The following is a 21,120-nucleotide window of genomic DNA, read 5'->3' on the forward strand; positions in this document are numbered from 1 at the left end:
CTCCAACTCAAAAAAAAAAAAAAGTAATATTTGTATTTGACTGCTGCCTGACTGAACTACTGAGGTTTATCTATTAGAATAAATTTGGAAACAGACTTTTCATGCCTACAAATTGTGATGGAAACCTTCTGTTACATCCTCTCTACTCTTCATAACAACTTTCCTTTTCTTTGTTCTGTCCCAAGACAAAGCTACCAATCCTTCCAACCGCCAGGAAGACTGGGAATACATAATTGGCTTCTGCGATCAGATCAACAAAGAGCTTGAAGGGTGAGTCTCAATGCTCTTATGGGACAGGTGAGAGAGAGCTGACTGGAAAAGGCAGAAACAGTGGCCAAAGGAGGGCTAGCCATATGGCCTCAGGGCCAACATACTGAAAGTGCGGTCTGCTTGTCTCTCAGACCACAGATCGCTGTCCGATTGCTGGCCCACAAGATCCAGTCTCCACAGGAATGGGAGGCAGTCCAGGCTCTGACGGTAGGTTCTTTATTCTTCAGGGATGAAAGCAGTGACTCCTCACCTGCCCAGGCCGTACCTCATGCACCCAGTGGGCTCTTGGTGGTTCTCAGGGCTCATGCCCAAAAGCCAGCAGGAAGTCCTTGATACAAACTAGATTTGTCTAGAACATGTTCAGTCAGCCGTTCCACAAATGTGTGTGTACTGTGCCTGGCACTGAGGCTTCAGAGGTGACTGCAGCACCATCCCCACCAGCATGACTGCACAGTTGGTATGCGAGGCAGAGGGATAAGGGAGGGAACCCAGAGGCAGGGCCCTGAGCCCTGTATGGGGCTAGAGGAAGCTTGTCGAGATGCCCACAGAGCTGTCAGATGCCAGCAGTTAAGAATTGGCCAGCTGAAGAAAAGTGAGGTGAGTATAATTTGCTAGGTAGTTAATAAATAATGCCTGTTGCTAATGAAGGTGTTGCATTGATGGGCCAGAGCTTGGGGTTTTTTCAGACTAAGGGAATTCAAGATGTGGAGTAGTGTATGACACTTGGGTGCCTTCAAGTGCTCCCCAAACCAAAAAGTAGCTGAGTTCCAAGGAATCCAGGTTTCTGCCCTGACTACACTTGGAAGAGAGAAAATAATGCTTAGACAGCTGATGTGCACCCTTGGGTCATGTTCACTGTAGAATCACTCAGAATTTCAAGGATTGTTTTGTTTTTGAGTAGGAGTCTCACCCTCTCGCCCAGGCTGGAGTGCAGTGGCACAGTCATGGCTAGCAAGACTTGGCCTGCTGGGCTCAGGCGATCCTTCTGCCTCACCCTTCCAAGTAGCTGGAACTACAGGCACATGCTACCATGCCTGACTGATTTTTTAAAATTTATTGTAGAGACAAAGTCTCACCAAATTACCCAGGCTGGTCTCAAACCCCTGGGTTCAGACAGTCCTCCCACCTCGGCCTTCCAAAGTTCTGGGATTATAGACATGAGCCATCACACCTAGCAAGGTTTTAAGACCTTACAACAATGATTCTTTTTTTTTTGAATTGGAGTCTCACTCTGTCGCCCAGACTGGAGGGCAGTGGCACACTCCTGGCCACTGCAGCCTCGACCTGCTGGGCTCCAGCGATCCTTCTGCCTCAGCCTTCCAAGTAGCCGGAACTACAGTTGCACGCTACCACGCCTGGCTAATTTTTTATTTATTGTAGACACGAGGTCTCGCCAAGTTGCCCAGGCAGGTCTTGAGCCCACGGACTCAGGCAATCCACTCGCCTCAGACTCCCAAAGTGCTGGGATTACAGGCTAAGCCACCAAGCCCGGCCAGCAGTGATTCTTCATAGGGAGTGATTTTGCTCACCAGGGGACTTTTGGCAATGTGTGGAGAAATTTTTCTCAATTAAAAAATCTTAAGGCCGGGTGTGGCAGCTCAGGCCTGTAAGCTCAGCACTTCGGGAGGCTGAGGCGAGAGGACTGCCTGAGCCGAAGGGTTCGAGACCCGCCTGGGCAGCTTGGCGAGACCTCGTGTCTACAATAAACAAAAAATTAGCCGGGCGTGGTGGCACATGGCAGTGCTTCTGGCCACTTGGAAGACTGAGGCGGGGTTGCCTGAGCCCAACAGGTCGAGGCCACTGCACTCCAGCCCGGATAACAGAGTGAGACTCTGACTCCAAAAAAAAATGTTTTTTCACTAGCAAGTTTACGTAGGACCAGGGAGACATTTTAGTTGTCACTCGTTGGGGCAGGTTCCTTCTGGCATCTGGTGGGTCGGGGCCAGGGGTGCTGCTGTAAACTTCTGAAAGCCGGGCTAGGCGTAGTGGCTCACACCTGTAGTCCTGGCACTTTGGGAGGTCAGAGTGCAAGGACTGCTTGAGCGTAGTGAACGCAGGAGTTCAAGACCAGCCTAGGCAACATAGTGAGACCTCGTCTCCACAAAAAATAGAAAAATGAGCTGGGTGTGGGGGCATGCACCTGTAGTCCTGGCTACCCGGAAGGCTGAAATGGAAGGATCGCCTGAGCCCAGGAGGTTCAGGCTGTGGTGGGCTATGACCGTGCCACTGCACGGCAGCCTGGGTGGCAGGGTGAGATCCTGACCTCCCTCCACCCCCACATCAAAAAAAGAAGAAGCCGAGAAAGGGAGCTGTGGAGTGGTGTACTCCTCATTATAAACTGTGCAGGGGCCAGGAGCTACAGGCAGCAAAGGAAAGCATACGTGTAAGTTTCAGAAATCAACGGAGTACAAGGGATGAGGAAATGTCCTGTCATCTAAACGGAAGATAACAGGATTTAAACAATGTCTTCCCCCACCCCTGCAAAAATGTTGGTGAGCTACTTGTGGAAAGAACCCTGAACACTGAGTCAGAGAAACTGTCTCTGGACCACTGTTTCCTCATCTCTGAAAGATGAGGCCAGAATCTTTAAGGAAAGCACCTTCCAGGACTGCATCCAGGCCATGTTGGTGTCAGGGTCTCTGTGTCTCTTACTTTGGTCCCTGCATAGCTTCCCCAGCAGAAGTCTGCGATTGGAGGGGTGCAGTGTAAGTGATCCTGTTGCTCAACCTGCTCTGTTCCTGGGCTTTTTGTGATGAACTCCTTCTTCCAGGGATGCTTGTTCAGCACTTCTGGGTGTCGGGTCCCAGCCCTAAGCATGCTCTCGCTGATTGCCTCTCCTCTGTGGCTACAGGTGCTGGAGGCGTGCATGAAGAACTGTGGGAGGAGATTTCATAATGAAGTGGGAAAGTTCCGCTTTTTGAATGAGTTAATCAAAGTCGTCTCTCCAAAGGTCAGTCAGTGGCAGTTTCCTCACTTCTAGGGATTTCTTTTGCATTCATTCCTGTCTCCCATTGTGCTGGGTTTCACTGCCCAACCAGCATCTTCACGGAGCTGTGGGTCTCCGTGTTTTGTCCTTAGAGTGCTAGGCCTTAGAGGTAACAGGATAACCAAACGGGTCACAGTGACAGACAACTTTCTCTGACCAGCTCACAGCCTAAATGTGCCAGTTGACACAACAGTGGCTGTGTGTGTGCTCAGGGTGAGAGCGTGAAGAGTGTGAGACTCTGGGCTCCTGGTACACAACAGTTGTGGGGGGTTTTAGGGTCTTACATAGATACAGGGAGCTGGTCTTTCACATTACGCAGCTGCTTAGCTGTCTGGGTTCTGCTGCATGCTGGTGTTGCACAGCTCTGGGCACCCACTTAAAGCACAGGGAACACTTTTTCATGCTAAAGACAATCTTGGCTGGGCATGGTAGGTTACACCTGTAATCCCAGGATATTGGGAGGCTGAGGCCAGAGGACTGCCTCAGCCCATGAGTTCAAGACTAGGCAACATAGTGACACCTTGTCTCTACAAAAGCAAAAAAAAAATTAAAAATTAGCTAAGCATGGTGGCACGTGCCTGTATCCCCAGCTACTTGGGAGACTGAGGCGGAGGATCACCTGAGCCCAGGAGGTCGAGGCTGCAGTGAGCTGTGATCATGCCACTGCACTCCAGCCTGGGTGACAGAGTGAGACCCTGACTCAAAAAAAAATTTCTCTTGGACTTCAAGATAAAATGCAGTTGTGTTTCTGGCAGCTTGTGCATGGAAATGTAGTGATGAGCTCCTGGCTTCCTGCCTAACCAGAAACTGCATCCAGACGGACACAGCCACACCACCAGAAGGTCCTTCCCATCCCCTGTGCCATCTCACACACATCTTGACACCTGCTGGTTCTGAGTAGGCTTGAGCACTGGAACTAGTGAGCAGCTACCTCAGTGCTATGAGGGGAGCCTCACGCTTTCTATGCCTCTAAACTGCAGTTACTCGGTTCTCTTATTTTCTTTTGCTGCTTAGTACCTGGGGGACCGGGTGTCTGAGAAAGTGAAGACCAAGGTTATCGAGCTGCTTTATAGCTGGACCATGGCCCTGCCAGAGGAAGCAAAGATCAAAGACGCCTACCACATGTTGAAGAGACAGGGTATGTCTCTTTTCTCAGCCTCAAGGCAGCCCTTGGAGGCTGCCCAAGGCGAGGAGAGAAGGGACTGTTTGGGGTCCTCAGACTCCCTCCTGAAGGGAACAGCATTTGTCCCCAGGCAGGGCAGAGCGAGGGTTTTGTGGGATGGGGGTGTGAGCAGCCGGCCCTGTACCTGCTTCCTTGCAGGTCTTGATCACAGGATTCGGCCCTCGGTATGCACACAGGGGCGACGAGGTGACTGCAGCCTGCCTGAGCACATGCTCTGCCCCATGTCCCCTTTCAGGCATCGTGCAGTCTGACCCACCAATCCCTGTGGACAGGACGCTCATCCCCTCTCCACCGTCTCGTCCCAAAAACCCCGTCTTTGATGATGAGGAAAAATCCAAGGTAAAGTCCAGTAAAGTCCATCTCAGACCTGGGGTTTTCTCAGGAGAGCTGGCGGCAGGAGGGGCAATGTGATTTTCCTGGGGGAGCTCCAGTTCTCTGTGATCTCCCTGGGTGGAGGTGGCAGTGGGAGTGCTGCCTTTACCCTTCACCTCTGCTGTCCTCTTCTTCCAGCTTTTAGCCAAGCTGCTAAAAAGCAAAAACCCAGATGACCTGCAAGAGGCCAACAAGCTCATCAAGTCTATGGTGAAGGAAGTGAGTAGACCCTGGTCCTATCGGCATGGGGTGGAGAGGCGGCCAAGACCACAGAGCAGAAGCTTCCTTTTCCATGAATGTTGAGGCTATTTTGTTCTCCCCTGCTGCCAGCCCTCACCTGGAGGGGCTGAGAAGGGAAGGAGCACTGAAGCTTCTGGGAGAGCATGGAAGAGAGAGCATGATGGTAGGGAAGGGGTGCTACAGTGGAAGAAGAAGCCTAGGGCAGGTCCCAAGCACCATGCATGACAAGGAGCTTTTGGAGCTTTGCCTGTATGTTCGTGTGTGGGGGAAAGGTGATTCTCACCTGGTGGAAGGGAAGACAGTCTAGCTGAGTGAGTGCTTCTTCTTCCTATCCTCTTTCTTGGGGACAGGATGAGGCACGGATCCAGAAGGTGACAAGGCGTCTGCACACATTAGAGGAGGTTAACAACAACGTGAAACTGCTCAACGAGATGTTGCTTCACTATAGCCAGGAGGACTCTTCAGATGGGGATAAAGAGCTTATGAAGGTAGCCCGTGTTAGATGATAAGCTGCCCTCACAGGACTGTGCTTCGCTGTGGGAACCATCCAGCATTTGCTGAGTACCTGCCCTGTGGAGAGTACGGGGCCACACACTGGAAGTGTAGTCATTATCTTTTGTTTTGTTTTTGTATTTGTTTTTTTGTTTTGTTTTGTTTTTGAGTTGGAGTCTCACTATGTCGCCTAGACTAGAGTGCAGTGACCGCTCCCAGCCACCGCAGCCTCGCCTGCTGGGCTCCAGCGATCCTTCCGCCTCAGCCTTCCAAGTAGCCGGAATTACAGGCATGCGCTACCATGCCTGGCTAATTTTTTGATTTATTGTAGAGATGAGTTCTCACCAACTTGCCCAGGCGGGTCTCGAACCCGCAGGCTCAGGCAGTCCACTCACCTCAGCCTCCCAAGGCCCAGGATTACAGGCTGAGTCACCGAGCCCGGCTGTTTTTTTGTTTTTGAGCTGGAGTCTCACTCAGTAGCCCAGACTGGAGTGCAATGGCACACTCACAGCCACCCCAGTGTGGACCTGCTGGGCTCCGGCGATCCTTCCAACTCAGCCTTCCAAGTAGCTGGAACTATAGGCGCACGCTACCATGCCCAGCTAATTTTTGATTTATTGTGGAGACGAGGTCTTGCAGAGTTGCCCGGGCTAGTCTCGAACCCGCAGTCTCAGGCAGTCCACTTGCCTCCACCTCCCAATGTGCTGGGATTACAGGCGGAGCCACTGAGCCCGGCCTCATCATCTTATTCATCTGCACAGCAGTCACGCAGACAGAGGGTGGCATTCCCATTTTACGCCTGAGATCAGCTAACTCACCCAGGGTAGAAGGGCTGGGTGTAAACCCTAGACTGTGACTCCAGAGACCATGCCCTTGGTGCTCCCCCGCTTCAGGGACATCTGGTCAGATTGGCTTCCTGGTGACCCTGATTCTAACGCGGTCCAGGCTGTGACTGGGTAGATCTTGAGTCCTGCGGTGCATGCCAGCCTGGGAAGTAAGAAGGGACTGACCTTCCATCATTCACCCGAGTGACTGCTGTCTACACAAACATCCTGGGTGAAATGGTATGGTGGCAGCCGGTGGTAGGAAGATTGGTGCTGTGGTCCCAGCTCTGCCAATAACTGACCATGGCCCTTGGAGGCTCCCTTTCACTTTTTGGGCGTGAATGCTGAATCAGATGATCTCTAAGGACCTTTGTGATTACGATTATGTCTGGGTCTCTCTCAGGAGCTGTTTGATCGCTGTGAGAACAAGAGGCGGACATTATTTAAGCTAGCCAGTGAGACCGAGGACAACGATAATAGTTTAGGTGAGTGAAAGAGTGACTGGCAGGGATGAGCCAGGCATTGGGATATGTGTGGGGAGTTGTCACAAACGAGTCTCTCTTTTCTCCTCCAGGGGACATCCTCCAGGCCAGTGACAACCTCTCCCGGGTAATAAACTCTTACAAAACAATTATCGAAGGGCAGGTCATCAATGGCGAAGTGGCCACCTCAGCCATGCCTGACTCTGAAGGTAAGATGTTCTATTCTAGGTCCCCACTCTGGACCCTCCAGACCAGCCCTCACTCCCACCCACAAAGCCATGGGTGTGGGCTAGCTGGCATAGCAGTTCACAGGGCCTGAGGGCATTCTCATCCGTTCGAAGTGGTCCTTCAGCTTCCCAGAGGCCAGGAGATACAGACAGGGATCTCCACACCTGCCTTCTCCAGCTTGCATTTCAGTGTCCCTGGCAGAAATGCCACTGAATTAGGCCAGAGGCGGGAGCATTAGCCACTGTTCCAAGGGCCTTTCCTCATGCTGCACAGCCATTAGAATGACCTTAAGTATTATTCCTATTCTCTCTTCTGTTGACCCACACAGGAAACAGCCATTGCAGTAACCAGGGTGTGCTCATTGACCTTGCCGAGTTGGACACAGTGAACAGTTCATCCCCTGTGTTGGCCCCGGCACCTCCTCCGGCTTCCTCGAGCATCCCAATCCTCCCTCCACCCCCACAGAACTCAGGACCTCCTCGCAGCCGCTCGTCTAGCCAGGTCGAGGCCCCTCTGGGGCCCAACGGTACAAACAGTGCCCTCTCCTTGCTGGACGAGGAGCTGCTCTGCTTGGGTATGGCCTGGCGGGGGCTGTACGGGGCTCCCTGGGAGGGCTCGTAGAGGGGGAAGGGTGTGAGGAATCAGGAGGCCCGAGGGGGCTTCTGGGGAACGTGCTCATCGGGTGGGCAGAGAGCCTTCAGTTGTAGGGAGCTCAGTCAAGTTGCTCGAGCCTCAAGACTACCAGGGCAGTCTTCCCAGCGGACTCCAGGGTGGACTCTGTATCTTGCTTCCCTCTCCCGGAGTCCCCACTTTGGCATGTGAGAACTTAAGGGGATCCGTTCCCCTTGGAGGCTGCCTCCCTACCTCTACTCACCATTTGTCACTGGACCCTTCCTTAGGCATGGTGGGGCTAGGGCTGCCCAAGGCCAGAAACTTTTCTCAAGTTTTCTTCTCTGTTCTCAGGCCTTACTGACCCAGCCCCTAATGCTCCTTCCAAAGAGTCAGCTGGAAGTAGCCAGTGGCACCTGTTCCAGGTAGGGGCACAGCGACGGTGACATCACTAAAGTCCTTGAGAACTTTACCCTACCAGTGTCAAATCTCCTGCCTGGTTCTTGGCTGCCGTTAACTGAAACCTGGGCCATCCTTGCCCTTCACATCACTGCCTGGTGCAGTTGGGAACACAGATCCCTCCAGGGGCTTTTCTGTGCCCCATCCTTGAAGGGCTCCTGGTCCAGCAGGCTGTGCCCCTCTTATGCCCCTGGCAGAAGAGTACCAGCGGCTGGAGAGTTGCGCCCCTCTACCCCCTGCAGCAGGCCTTCCCAGCCCTTTGCTCACCCACCTTTCCATTGCCTGCAGAGCGAACAGTCTGACCTGGACTTCTTCAACCCCAAGCCAGGACCCACTGCCTGCAGCGCCTCAGATGCTTCTCTGCTCCAGCTTTCAGCCCCTTCCTTGGGCAGTTCCCAAGCTCCACTGCCACCTTCCTTCCCAGCTCCTGTGGTCCCAGCCAGTGTCCCTGCCCCTGGTGCGGGCTCCTTATTCTCTACTGGACCTGCCTCAGCTTTGGCCCCCAAGACTGAGTCTGCGGTCCCCGGACACCAAGGCTCGCTGCTGGGTGACAGCACCCCACACCACCTGGACGCCCTCGATCAGCTCCTGGAAGAGGCCAAAGTGTAATGAGTGGGCGGAGAGGTGGGGCTGGGCCGGGCGTGGCAAAACCAGAGGTGTAGCCTCAGAGGGTGCGTCATCGTGGACTCTGAGAGCTGGGAATGAGGGTGGGTAAGTGCCGACTGTCTGGAGGGCCTTGGTGAGAGGTCACCCGGTGGCCTGGCCCGCTCTCTGACTCGTCTTCTGTCCTCCCTGCCTCCCAGGACCTCAGGCTTGAAGCCCGCCTCTTCCTGCTTCTCCCCTGGAGCCACCGCCTCCCCTCTGATCCCTACCACCACCCCAGCCAGGCCTCTCCTGCCCTTTGCCACAGGGCCAGGCAGCCCCCTGTTCCAGCCTCTGGCCTTCCAGTCCCAGGGCAGCCCCATGAAGGGACCCGAGCTCTCCCTGGCCAATGTCCACGTTCCCCTGGAATCGATCAAGCCTAGTAGGTGTCAGGCTTGAGGTGGGAAGGGAAGTGGGGTCCGCAGCTGTGGCACTGAAGGGTGTGGGATAGGTGGAGCCAGGTGCTCCTTGCAAGGGTTCCTTGGAGCTGAGCAAGCTGCTTGCTTGTGGTCTTGGCCTTAAGCTCCTCCCAGCTGAGCCTTTCCCAGACCCCATAAGGGAACATTGTACTTGGCGTGGCCACAGCAGAGCCCGTCTCTCCCTGCATGGCAACACCAAGAACCACGGGGCCCTGTGGGCTGTTTTTGGCTCTCTCCTTCCACACCCATATTCTTGCAGGCAGTGCCCTTCCTGTGACAGCCTATGATAAAAATGGCTTCCGCATCCTCTTCCACTTTGCCAAGGAGTGTCCTCCAGGGCGGCCTGACGTGCTGGTGGTGGTAGTATCCATGTTGAATACGGCTCCATTGCCTGTCAAGAGCATCGTGCTGCAGGCTGCAGTGCCCAAGGTATCCCTGGTTCCCTGGGGCCTCTAGGGGCTGAAATTGCCCTCATCTTGAACCCACTGCAAGGAGGGCCTCTGCGGCCAGAAGATGGCCATGTGCTTGTCCACTGGGACCAGACTGGGTTCCATCTCAGAGCACCTGCCAGCTCTCTTCAAAGGAGTATCTCTTTGTCTTTAGTCAATGAAAGTGAAGTTGCAGCCACCCTCTGGGACAGAACTCTCTCCATTTAGCCCCATCCAGCCACCTGCAGCCATCACCCAGGTCATGTTGTTGGCCAATCCACTGAAGGTGAGCACAGCAGAACCCAGAAGTCCCAACTGCCCTCAGGCCCAGCACCTCCCAACCCCTTCACCCTTAAAGTCCCAGGTTACGTGGCTGAGGGTGGCTCGGGTTGGGGGGAACAGGGAGGGCCATGCGAGGGTAGTGAAGAGGGCATCCTGCCGAGGGGCCACCTGGGCTGGATCTCACCTGCTGCCCTCTGCCACAGGAGAAGGTGCGGCTTCGGTATAGGCTGGCCTTCGCCTTGGGAGAACAGCTGAGCACGGAGGTGGGCGAGGTGGACCAGTTCCCTCCTGTGGAGCAGTGGGGGAACCTATGACCCCAGAGGATGCTGTGATCTCCACTCTGAAGCCCAGGCAGGCTGCCCTGAGATGAGGAGGTCTCTGATGCCACCACTCTCCACATCCTGATGGCAGTGCTTGTAGCTTTCATGTGGAGCAGGGGCCCTAGGCATTTCTGCCAGGATCCAAGCTGCTGCTGTGATAACTTCTCCTTTGGCCCCTAAAAGGACCTGTTTTTAATCTACCTGTGTGACTTGAAGTGGCCATATACCGTCAGGGGTGAGGGATGGTCTCAGACTTCACTACTGTCCTGGGAATGTGGACCTCAGGCTTGGAGTATGTTTTTTCTTTTACTGGCATTCACTGAAGCCACTGGGGGTAGGGGTGTCTCCAAAGAGAGATTGCTGCCCACTGTCCCCAGCCCCCACCCCCCACAAGACAGATGCACGGGCTGAGACCACAGCCCCCTGTTGCAAGTCTGTGCTTCCCCTGCTGGCAGGCTCCTACTGCCACCTCCAAGGAGGTGGGCTAAGCCCAGTGGCCTGGAGTAAGGAATTGGCACACTGCAGAATCTCCAGCCCTGCCTCCTGAGGACAGCAGCATCCTAGAAGAGCCACTGAGTGAAGATTCGTGTGCTTGGCCCTGGCAGTGGCAGTCTGCCCTATGGCAGGCATGGAACTCAGCCCAGCAGAAACAAAACTTGGCCTCATGACAACCTAAACTAGGGATAGGAAAGAAAATGTTTGCCCTCTCCAGAAGCAGGTCCTCAGCTTTCTGGAAAAAGTGTGCCTCCAGCCATGGGGACAGGCCATCCTACTCACTACCTCTTGCTTGGCATGAAATAAACTGCTGTCTTCCCCTTGGGTCTCTGAAGGGGAGGACGACTCCCAGCACCCTCTGCGTCCTGCTTTGGCCTCCCTCCCACCAGATGGCATGTGGTGTGGAGCCTCAAACTGGACATGGAGGCTTCAGGGTCATGAACGTTGCACTATATACATGTCCTACCATGCTGCCCAGAAACCCCAACTGTTCCCCAGCTACCGAGGGGCACTGTTGGTGAGATGTTCGGTTTGGACTTGATTGACAGGGACCATGCCTGAGCCAAGTCACCAGACCCTAATGCTTCAACAGTGCTCAGTCCCAGCCAGCTTGTCCCAGCTGCTAGTCTGTACCTGCTGGATATGACCTTGGCCCAGGGTCACCGGGTCTCCCTCTCAAGGCAACAGGAAGCGGAACCACCAGCTGCCACAGACACTGGGGAAGAGCACACAGCTTTCGCTTCGCTGAATGGACTCAGCAATCAAATGGGGAAAGGAAGGTGGCACCAAAGATGCTCCCTGATCCCCCCCCTTGCCAGGCTTCCTTATTCCTTACTCTAGATCAAGAGGTCATCCCCTTCCCCTCCCTGTCTTTAGCAAGCAGACTTTACTGCTTCATTAGGACAGGCCATAAGTGAATTGTTCTCACTACTTAATAAATCTAGCTTTCCAGAGACTGGCTGCTGCAGCCCTGGGAATGTCAATGAAACTACTATGTGGAAATGTACCTTTACAGCAAGCTTTAGACATTAAAATTATTTATGAGTGTTACTTGTTAACTATTGAGGTCACGACTTCGTGGCAAACAGCTGTACTGGATATACCAACTCTGCTGCCCTTGTTTTGCTGCATGTTAAATAAAATCATTTTCACTCTACTTGGGATCCTAATATAGACACCACCCTGACAAAGGTGCAACCTGTGAGGTCCAAACGTAGATGGGTAGGCTATGCTGGAATTGCCTAAGGTTTTTATTTGAAGTATTGGTTCCTAAACACTTTTTAAAAAAGCAAAAAGTAACAATACTGAGTATTCCAGGTGATTGTGAGGTAAGACAAGATTTCAGAAGAAGAAAACAAGAGCTCTTGTCTGAATTTCCCATTGCAGGCAGAAGGACATAGCACTCACCATTCAGAACTTCCAGGGGTGGCGGCTTCTCTAAGGAAGCAGGGGAAGACAGTTCTGTACCCAAGAGAATAAAACAGGTGGCCAGGTGCAGTGGCTCACACCTGTAATCCCAGCACTTCGGGAGGCAGAAACAGGCGGATTGCTTGAGCCCAGGAGTTTAAGACCAGCATGGCCAATGTAGTAACACCTCATCTCTACAATAAATAAAAAAGCCAGCCAGGCATGGTGGCACCCTAGCTACTCAGGATGCTGAGATGGAAGGATCACCTGAGGCCAAGAGATTGAGGCTGCCATGAGCCATGATCGTCGTGATCATGGCACTGTACTCCAGCCTTGGTGACAGTGAGATCCCAACTCAAAAAAAGAGAACAAGCATTTTCTTCATTTGGACCATCACAGGTTCAGAATAGACCAAGATTAAAAACTCCCTATCTGGATATGCTGAGAAATTATATTTGCAAAAGAGAACATTTATTCTTTTTAAAATCTATGTACACTGCCATACAAAGATACCACAACCGCAGCAGCTTTTTCAGGAACCTTCCAGTGAGCCTTCTCTTATGATTGCCCGGGCAAGATTCCGTGCAAGAGCAAGTCTCAGCATTTCCACCTTGGTGGTCTCTATGTCGTCATCCTACAAAGCCGAGAGAGCCAGCATGAGACACAGCAGGAAGTATTCCTTCTTTAAAGCTCCCAAAGGTTTTATCTAATCCACAGGTAGACAGAGGGCATTTAACATTCAGTGGTAGCTTCCAGCAAGTTCCCAACATAAGAGACACCAGTATACAAAGCCACTCTGACGGGAAGGGGGGAAATGTAGGGATCAGAACACAAAACCACCCATTTTCTACTAAAAGAAGGTAGTGTGACACAGAAGTTAAGGGAGATTAAAAGGCATGAGACTGTAAGGACCCAGTGTTTCTGGCAGGAAGGGGAGGCCCAAGACAGCGGGAGCCTTTCCCACCTCCGTGTAGAACCATCAACCCAGAAGTTAATGTGACCTGGAATAGCTGAGCATCAGGCTCGCCGCGCACTGGCCTTTCTGACGTCAAGTCCTCTAGGCACCGCATCAGCTCATATGTCTGTTCTGCTGAAAAGATCACCTAGAGAAGAAAGGCTACTTCACTTAGCTGCTACCCAGCTAAGGCCTCTGCCGGCTGCGGCCTGGATCCAAGTTCAGAGTTCTGTGGCTTCAGAAGCCTGTGCTTTGTACAGAAAACCCGGGGAGAATGGAGGAGCTTCCTATCCTCACTTCCAGCCCTTCCCATAAGGGCTCTGGGCTGATTATTGGACAACTGTCTCATTCTGCAGTAAGCAGTTTTGCTCCTGTGAATACTAGAATTCCAGAGTGGGTGCTGTGGAAAAACATGCACACACACAGAACTACTTTGGAGAAAACATCTGCATGTCCACAATAGCTACAGAACTCAGCACTGTCAGGGACTGCAGAAGATAGAAAAGAAAATCACCACTGACTCAACCTTTACCTGTTTCTGTTCCAGAAGAGGCAGGGCATCAGTTAGCAGTGTCATCCAGAAAGACCGAGGAGCAATCTGAGAAGTCATCAACGACAGGAGAAGAGAGGCGGCATCTGCAAAACGCTTCTCCCCATACACTCTGTGGAACTCACGGTACTTTCCTATTGAGAAAAGAGAGCACGGGGTCACCTTCACACCCCCCTCCATGGCCCAAGTGACACCTACAAAGTCAACCTGGTCCTAAACAAGAGAAGACCCCAGACCAGCCACTGCACAGAACAGGCAACTTTTCCAGAGCCATCTCCAAACTCACAGACCAGTGAGATGCAGACAAGATGGGCTGTGAAGGGGCTCGAGAGCCAAATCTGGGGAAAGGCCAGCATCGAGATAATAATGACTCGTGGATGACAACAGGTTGGCTAAAATACTCCGTGAGTCTACACTGACAGAAATAAAGGAAACAGGGAAGAAGGGAACACACTCCCTTATGGTGGAATGCCAACTAAAACACACAGAATCATGGATGCATACAGTTGGGGGGATGGCCGAGGGGGGAAAAATCACAAAAACGAGCGGGTGGAAGTTTGAGGAGGAACTGAACATTTAAATGATCCCAAAGTATCTCCAGAAATTATTAAAGGGCAAATAGGGGAGCCACCTGGTGGGCTCCATTTTAACCGAGTGACCAAAGCAACACACAGCACCTCAGTGGCATTCCTGTCCCAAACAAAGCATCTGAATCTCATCATGAGGAAGTATCAGATGAACCCAAACTGAAAATGTTCTACAGGATGTGGCCTGAGTCTTCAAAACTATCGAGGTTAAAAAGCACAAAGAAACATGAAGGCACTAAAGAGATGTGACAGCCAAACTCATGATCCTAGGCATGGCAGAAGACATTGCTGGGACAACGGAGGCTGTGGGATGCAGGAGGGAAAGGCTTGGAGGAGGCTGGAATGATCCCTCCAATCTCCACGACGATCTGCTTGTGCCTACGGCCGAGAGAACAGACCCAGAGACTCACCCAGGAAGGTCAGTCGATCACTGAGCATCATGGCTGGCCCCAGGTTGTCAATGAGATCCAGATCAGAAAAGCAGCCTCGGTCACAGTAGTCCATGAGGAACCTGTAGGTCCCGGGCCAGAGGTCAGAGCAGCAGGCCCAGGCCCACCTCCTCAACCTCCCAACCTCTCAGGCGACCCCTGGGAAGCCAAACACTAGCTGGACCCACCTGTCTGACACAAGTGTGGCAAAGGCGGCATCCTTGGCACGGATGCTCCAGGAGAGGGCGGAGCCCAGGCGGTTGTTGCGGACGGCTTTCATGGCCAAGATCTTACAAATGCTGCGAACTTGCAGGGGGAGAGAGAAGGCAAACCCTTTCACCCCACAAGCCACCCCGCCCCTGGGCCCTGCAGGGACAGAAGCAGCCTTTCCACAGCCGCACTGCAACCCGAAGCCTCTCCACGGGCTCAAAACAGCTGGGTCAGCAGAGCTGGACACTTCGGGATTGATACATGGTGTTTTGGCTCTGCTACCATTATTAAGACTCATCAAGGCAGGACTGGCTTTATGAGTGTGATTTCAGGGCTGGCAAAAAATGTTCTTGCTTCTCTCCTCTTATCAGTTCCCCCATTATCTGTCCAGATGCCCCAAATCCTATCATCCTGAGGGTCTTGAACACCATTCACTGTCAGATGGTCGTAACCATGCAACTGCCTATGAGAAGGAGTAACTTGGGGTTTTTTTGTTTTTTGGGGGTTTTTTTTGAGTTGGAGTCTCACTCTGTCGCCCAGACTGGAGTGCAGTGGCCGCTCCCGACCACAGCAGCCTCGACCTGCTGGGCTCCGGCGATCCTTCCACCTCAGCCTTCCAAGTAGCTGGAACTAAAGGCGCACGCTACCACATACCCGACTAGTTTTTTGATTTATTGTAGAGATGAGGTCTCACCAAGTTGCCCTGGTGGGTCTCGAACCCGCGGGCTCAGGCAATCCACTCACCTCAGCCTCCCAAGGCACGGGATTACAGGCTGAGCCACTGAGCCTGGCTTGTAACTTGGGTTTTTATCATTCAACGATGACGGGAGAAGAGGAGCAGCTTGTCCACACTAGTTCCTCCCCCCGTGTTCTTCTGGAGCCAGCTTCAGCACTGCCTCCCCCTGGGCCCGATTAGCTGGGACAAGGAAATTCAGCGCTGACCTGAGATCTGACCTTGTGGAGTGAGTAAGAAAGAAGTAACTCGACGGCCTTTTGCCATTTCCTTTTTTTTTTTTTTTTGAGATGGGGTCTCATTTCGTCGCCCAGGCTGGAGTGCAGTGGCATGACCACAGCTCACCACAGCCTCAACCTCCTGAGTTTAAGCAAGCCTTCTGCCCCAGCCTCCTGAGTAGCTATGACTGCAGATATGTGCCACTGCGTCCAGCTAATTTTTTCTTGAGTCTGAGTCTCACTCTGTCACCCAGGCTGGAGTGCAGTGGCAAGCTCACGGGCACCGCAGCCTCAACCTGCTGGGCTCAAGTGATCCTCCCGCCTCAGTCTTCTAAGTAGTTGGAACCATAGGCACGGGCCACCATGCCCGGCAAATTTTTGCTTTATTGTAGAGACAAGGTCTCACCATTGCCCAGGCTGGTTTCAAACCCCTGGGCTCAGGCAATCCTCTCACCTCCTCGAAGTGCTAGGATTACATGTGTGAGCTACCACGCCCAGGTGTTTTCTTTTTGTTTTTTGTATTTTTTCTTTTTTGTAGAGATATGGTCTCACTGTGTTGCCCAGGCTGATCTCTAACTCCTGGGCTCAAGCAATCCTCCCGCCTCAGTCTCCCAAAGTGCTGGGACTACAGGCATGAGCCACCGCATCTCTCCTCTCAAGGGCCTTTTCTCAAACGCCAAGGGCTAGTTCTTTCTAGATCCCAAGGGATTCCTTGTTCGTCCCTCCCTAGTAACTGCTCTGTGTCCCAGTCTACCTCTTGGCATTCACTGCCGGCCTTTCTCCTGTGTGGCCGGTGAGGAGAAGGCTGCCACGCCTCGGCTCCTGGCGCCCACATCCCACAGAGGCTGGGGAGGGAGCAGGGCCCGCTCACCTTGTTCAGTCATCTGCCGCTGTTCACAAATCCGCAGCACCTTCAGGGCTTTCTGCTCGGTGTTCAGAGGGATCCGCTCAATATGCAGCTCCAAGGAAACTCGGCCCAGCTCAGGGCAGGAGTCAAAATAATCCACTGCCAGCTGCCACATGCTTCAAAGATCCAAAAGGGACAGACGTGAGGGGTTGGCAAGCCTGGGTGTCGCTTTGTGGCTCTGGGGAACGGCATCTGAGGCCCTTCTGTAGCCTTCAGGGAACCGGCCAGGAGAGGAGTCTAAGCCCCAGCAGCACTCAAAGGCTGAAGAGTGCCCCACACCAGGGGTCCTTCCTACCTGTGGTGAGCAAACAGTCCCGAGGCATATTCCAGGAGGAGGAATTCTCTCATGTTGGAACCAAAGCTGGAATAAAATACAACATAAGACTGAAATCCCTGGCCTGCTCCTCTCAGGACCCTTTCCTCAGCCCAACCTACCTCCCAGCATGCAGTTCGCCCAACCCCCAAGGGCTCAGCATCAAGAAGCAGAGGATCAGTGCGGCCAGCCCACTTACTAGAGGTTGTGGGACTGCAGCAGCCTGCAGTGATCCAGCAGGTCTGTCAGGTGGGCCACAAACCACCAGTTGCTCAGGGCGATGCTGCGGATTCAGGCAAGAGGGAGAGTCAGGGCAGAGGCCACATCCCACATGAGCAGAGTGTGAGCAGGGATCCCAGCAAACAGATGAGATCACCTCACATCACATCACCTCATATCAACTAGGGATCACATCACCTCACATCAACTAGGATGGCTATTATCAAAAGACAGTGCATGCAAGAGTATAGAGAAAAGGGAATTCTTGTATGCTGCTGGGTGGGAGTGTAAACTGGTATAGCCATTCTGGAAAACAGTATGGAGAAGATTCTCCAAAAAATTAAGAGAACTACCATATGATCCGGCAATCTTGCTTCTGGGAATACATCCAAAGGAAGTAAAATCACTATCTCAAAAAGATACCGGAGAGGAATGCCTGAGCCCATGGGTTCGAGACCAGCCCGGGCAACTTGGCGAGGCCTCATCTCTACAATAAATCAAGAATTAGCTGAGTGTGGTAGCGTGCACCTGTAGTTCCAACTACTTGGAAAGCTGAGGTGGAAGGAACCCCGGAGCCCAGCAGGTCGGCGCTGTGATGGCCATGAGCGTGCCACTGGACTCCAGCCTGGGTGACAGAGTGAGACTCAACTAAAAAAATAAAATAAAAATTTTTAGCTTTACTGTAACTATCAAAACAAAAATGTGATATATTTTTTTTTCCTCTTTGGGCTCTGAACTGGTGACACTTTATGTAGTCTAAGGAACCTTCCTACTTGTTAATTCACTTTTAAATATGTTAAATGAATACTTGTTTTTTAAAAATACCTGCACTCCCAGTTCACTGCAGCATTGTTCACAGTAGGCAAGAGATGGAAACCTGTCCACGGTGACAGATGTGTGGACAAGGAAAATGCGACATGGCGCACACACACATACACACACAGGAATGCCATTTAGCCTTTAAGGAAAGGTAGTTTTGCCACACGGTGGTTCGTGCCTGCAATCCCAGCATCTGGGGAGGCGAAGGTGAGAGGGTTACCTGACCTCCGGGGTTTGAGACCACCTGAGCAATATGGTAAGACCTTGTTTCTACAAAAAATAAAAACTAATTAGCCGAGAATGGTGGTGTGTGTCTGTAGTTCCAGCTACTCGGAAAGCTGAGGCAGAAGGATCACCTGAGCCCAGCAGGTTGAGGCTGGGGTGGCCTTGAGCATGACACTGCACTACAGCCTGGGCGACAGAGTGAGACCCTGACTCAAAAAAAAAAAATAAAAATAAATAGTAAAACAATGTTGATATCATTCAAACCTCCCATTTATCCTTCCATTTTCTGACAAAAATCAGATTCACCTATTTTCTTTTCTGAGTTGGAGTCTCACTCTGTCGCCCAAGCTGGAGAGCGGTAACACGCTCAAAGTTACCATAGCCTCGATCTGCTGGGTTTAGGCAATCCTTCCATCTCAGCCTTCCAAGTAGCCAGAACTACAGGCATGCACTACCACACCCGGCTAATTTTTGTGATTTTATTGTAAAGATGAGGTCTCACCAACTTGCCCAGGCTGGTCTCGAACCCCCGGGCTCAGACAATCCTCTCGCCTCGGCCTCCCAAAGTGCTGGGATTACAGGCTGACCCACCACGTCCAGCCAGATTCACCTATTTTCAATTTCAGATTATTTAGTTCCTCTGGAAAACCTCTATTTCTTCGTATTGTACCACAAATTTAAATATTTTTCTTCAATAACTTTTTAGCTACTATAACACTATTATAATGGTTATCCATGTAGACGTGGTGCTATGTTTTCATTTTTATTTACTATAAATGAATGGTCTTGTCTAAACTGTCACCTTTTTAACAATACAGCTGAAAGTTACATACATATTGAGTATTTGTCTCAGACACCACTCAGAACTAGACAAAGTGCTGAACAAGGCCACCACAGCATTCCATACTTTGTAGGTTTACTCAGATGATAAGCCTGAAAAGACAGTCTTCCACGATGAGGTATCATGGATTCATCCAAGGAAAGTTCTTGTTCAGGTGTACAAAGTGTTGAACTTATTTAAAACATAATTTATTACAGGTTCAATTTTGTATAATCTGCTTGGATTTGACTGAATTTCTGCGTTGTTGGAAAAATGCAAAAACTGTAAAACTTGTCGGACACTAATTCATGTCATTTTCTTTTTATTTTTGAGTTGGAGTCTCACTGTCGCCCAGGCTGGAGTGCAGTGGCACACTCACGGCCACCCCAGAATTGACCTGCTGGGCTCTGGTGATCCTTCCACCTCAGCCTTCCAAGTAGCTGAAACTGTAAGTGCACGGTATCATGCCTGGCTAATATTTTGTTTTACTGTAGAGACCAAGTCTCCCCAAGTGGCCCGGGCTGGTCTCAAACTTGTGGGCTCAGGCAGTCCGCTCATTTCGGCCCCCCAAATGCTGGGATTATAGGCTGAGTCACCGAGCCTGGATGATATCTTTCTTTTAAAAATGTAATGCTACTCTCTCTACAATAAATCAAAAATTAGCCAGGCGTGATAGCACGTACCTGTAGCTCCGGCTACTTGGAAGGCTGAGGTAGAAGGATCGCCTGAGCCCAGTAGGTCAATGCTGGAGTGGCCGTGAGTGTGCCACTGCATTCCAGCTGGATGACAGAGTGAGGCTCCAATTCAAAAAGAAAAAAGAAAAAAAGAAAGGTGTCGCAATTATTGACAGATGTGTTGACCAATAACCATGTATTGTGGTTTTCTTCACTTGTCCCTTCAAAACATTTAATGCTAAAATTTTTTTCATCTTGGACACTGTAGTACTGCACCACTTTTTTCCTTTGGACATTTATATCTGTGGTGCATCTGATCATACTACCTGTCAGTTTCCGTTGCAACCATTTCTATAAAATCACCTCCAATAAACAGAGCAACAACTACACTTACACTCTGAGGATCATTTGGAACTACCTTGACACTGGATTTCCAAGAAACACGTCTAAGTTTCTTTCTGGATCATATTTTGCCCACTCATTCTTACCACTACTTGACTCACGGTCACAGATTATCTGCATTTCATTTCCGTGTTTACATTCCATCATTACATTACTGCCTCACTACCTAGTAAGTTCACTGGATTCACCACCAACCTCGGAAATCTCATCAGCATGTATTTCTTCATTTTCCATAATTATGGCAAGCATTTGTTCTTTTTTCTCAGTTGGAGTCTCACCCTGTTCCCCGGGCTGGAGTGCAGTGGCACGCCCACAGCCACCACAGCCTCGACCTCCTGGGCTCCGGCGATCCTTCCATCTCAGCCTTCCAAGTAGCTGGAACTAAAGGCACACACCACTATGTCCATCTAATTTTTTTGATTTATTGTAAAGACGAGGTCTTGCCAATTTGCCCAGGCTAGTCTCGAACTTGTGGGCTCAGGCAATCCTCTCACCTTGGCTTCCCAAAGTGCTGGGATTACAGGCGTGAGCCACTGCACCTGGCCCTGGTAAATGATTTTTTAATTTTTTTTAAAATTTTTTAAAACAGGATTTATTGAGATGACAGAAAAGCTCCCACAGTGTGAGGGGACCTGAAGGGGTTGCCTGGTAAATTATTTAATGTTTAAGTATAAAAGCCCTGAAACATCAAAATACAAGTATACAACACTAATTGCAACAAAACAATGACCAACTTGCAATTTTTTTTTTTTTTGAGTTGAAGTCTCACTCTGTCACCCAGATTGGAGTGCAGTGGCCGCTCCCGGCCACCGCAGCCCGACCTGCTGAGCTCTGGTGATCCTTCCGCCTCAGCCTTCAAAGCAGCTGGAACTACAGGTGCGCGTTACCACGCCCGGCTAATTTTTTGATTTATTGTAGAGAT

General features: G+C 51.3%; 3 protein-coding genes across 5 annotated transcripts in view; 2 read left to right on the forward strand and 1 right to left on the reverse strand.

Annotated features, from left to right (window-relative positions):
- The window catches only part of MIF4GD (MIF4G domain containing), a 17,482-nt gene extending 15,427 nt beyond the window's left edge, over window positions 1-2,055 (forward strand). Inside the window, exon 6 of the transcript XR_002481287.1 lies at window positions 2,038-2,055. The gene's annotated coding sequence lies outside the window, so the exon portion shown is untranslated. The remainder of the gene's footprint in view (window positions 1-2,037) is intronic.
- The window catches only part of GGA3 (golgi associated, gamma adaptin ear containing, ARF binding protein 3), a 12,852-nt gene extending 2,279 nt beyond the window's left edge, over window positions 1-10,573 (forward strand). The window contains exons 2-17 of the mRNA XM_008073324.2: window positions 186-270; window positions 402-477; window positions 3,122-3,220; window positions 4,271-4,394; window positions 4,675-4,778; window positions 4,950-5,030; window positions 5,402-5,539; window positions 6,771-6,852; window positions 6,942-7,058; window positions 7,406-7,651; window positions 8,041-8,111; window positions 8,434-8,750; window positions 8,949-9,169; window positions 9,466-9,635; window positions 9,810-9,920; window positions 10,120-10,573. Coding sequence (XP_008071515.1) covers window positions 3,137-3,220; window positions 4,271-4,394; window positions 4,675-4,778; window positions 4,950-5,030; window positions 5,402-5,539; window positions 6,771-6,852; window positions 6,942-7,058; window positions 7,406-7,651; window positions 8,041-8,111; window positions 8,434-8,750; window positions 8,949-9,169; window positions 9,466-9,635; window positions 9,810-9,920; window positions 10,120-10,230 — 1,977 coding nt within the window. The 5' untranslated portion in view covers window positions 186-270; window positions 402-477; window positions 3,122-3,136 and the 3' untranslated portion in view covers window positions 10,231-10,573. The remainder of the gene's footprint in view (window positions 1-185; window positions 271-401; window positions 478-3,121; window positions 3,221-4,270; window positions 4,395-4,674; window positions 4,779-4,949; window positions 5,031-5,401; window positions 5,540-6,770; window positions 6,853-6,941; window positions 7,059-7,405; window positions 7,652-8,040; window positions 8,112-8,433; window positions 8,751-8,948; window positions 9,170-9,465; window positions 9,636-9,809; window positions 9,921-10,119) is intronic.
- A 2,014-nt stretch (window positions 10,574-12,587) lies between these two features.
- NUP85 (nucleoporin 85) overlaps window positions 12,588-21,120 on the reverse strand; it is a 47,027-nt gene continuing 38,494 nt past the window's right edge. For 2 of the 3 annotated variants that reach the window (XM_021706626.1, XM_008073326.2), the window contains exons 11-18: window positions 17,239-17,322; window positions 17,022-17,087; window positions 16,691-16,842; window positions 14,847-14,964; window positions 14,641-14,741; window positions 13,626-13,777; window positions 13,140-13,241; window positions 12,591-12,772 (exon numbers count right to left, since the gene is read on the reverse strand). In XM_021706626.1, coding sequence (XP_021562301.1) covers window positions 12,671-12,772; window positions 13,140-13,241; window positions 13,626-13,777; window positions 14,641-14,741; window positions 14,847-14,964; window positions 16,691-16,842; window positions 17,022-17,087; window positions 17,239-17,322 — 877 coding nt within the window. In that variant the 3' untranslated portion in view covers window positions 12,591-12,670. Of the gene's footprint in view, window positions 12,773-13,139; window positions 13,242-13,625; window positions 13,778-14,640; window positions 14,742-14,846; window positions 14,965-16,690; window positions 16,843-17,021; window positions 17,088-17,238; window positions 17,323-21,120 lie in introns of all 3 variants that reach the window. The other variant, XM_008073325.2, reaches the window with a different exon arrangement.

Source organism: Carlito syrichta, unplaced genomic scaffold, assembly GCF_000164805.1.
Source record: "Carlito syrichta isolate Samal-C Ts95f unplaced genomic scaffold, Tarsius_syrichta-2.0.1 Scaffold315826, whole genome shotgun sequence".
Classification (NCBI taxonomy): Eukaryota; Metazoa; Chordata; class Mammalia; order Primates; family Tarsiidae; genus Carlito; species Carlito syrichta.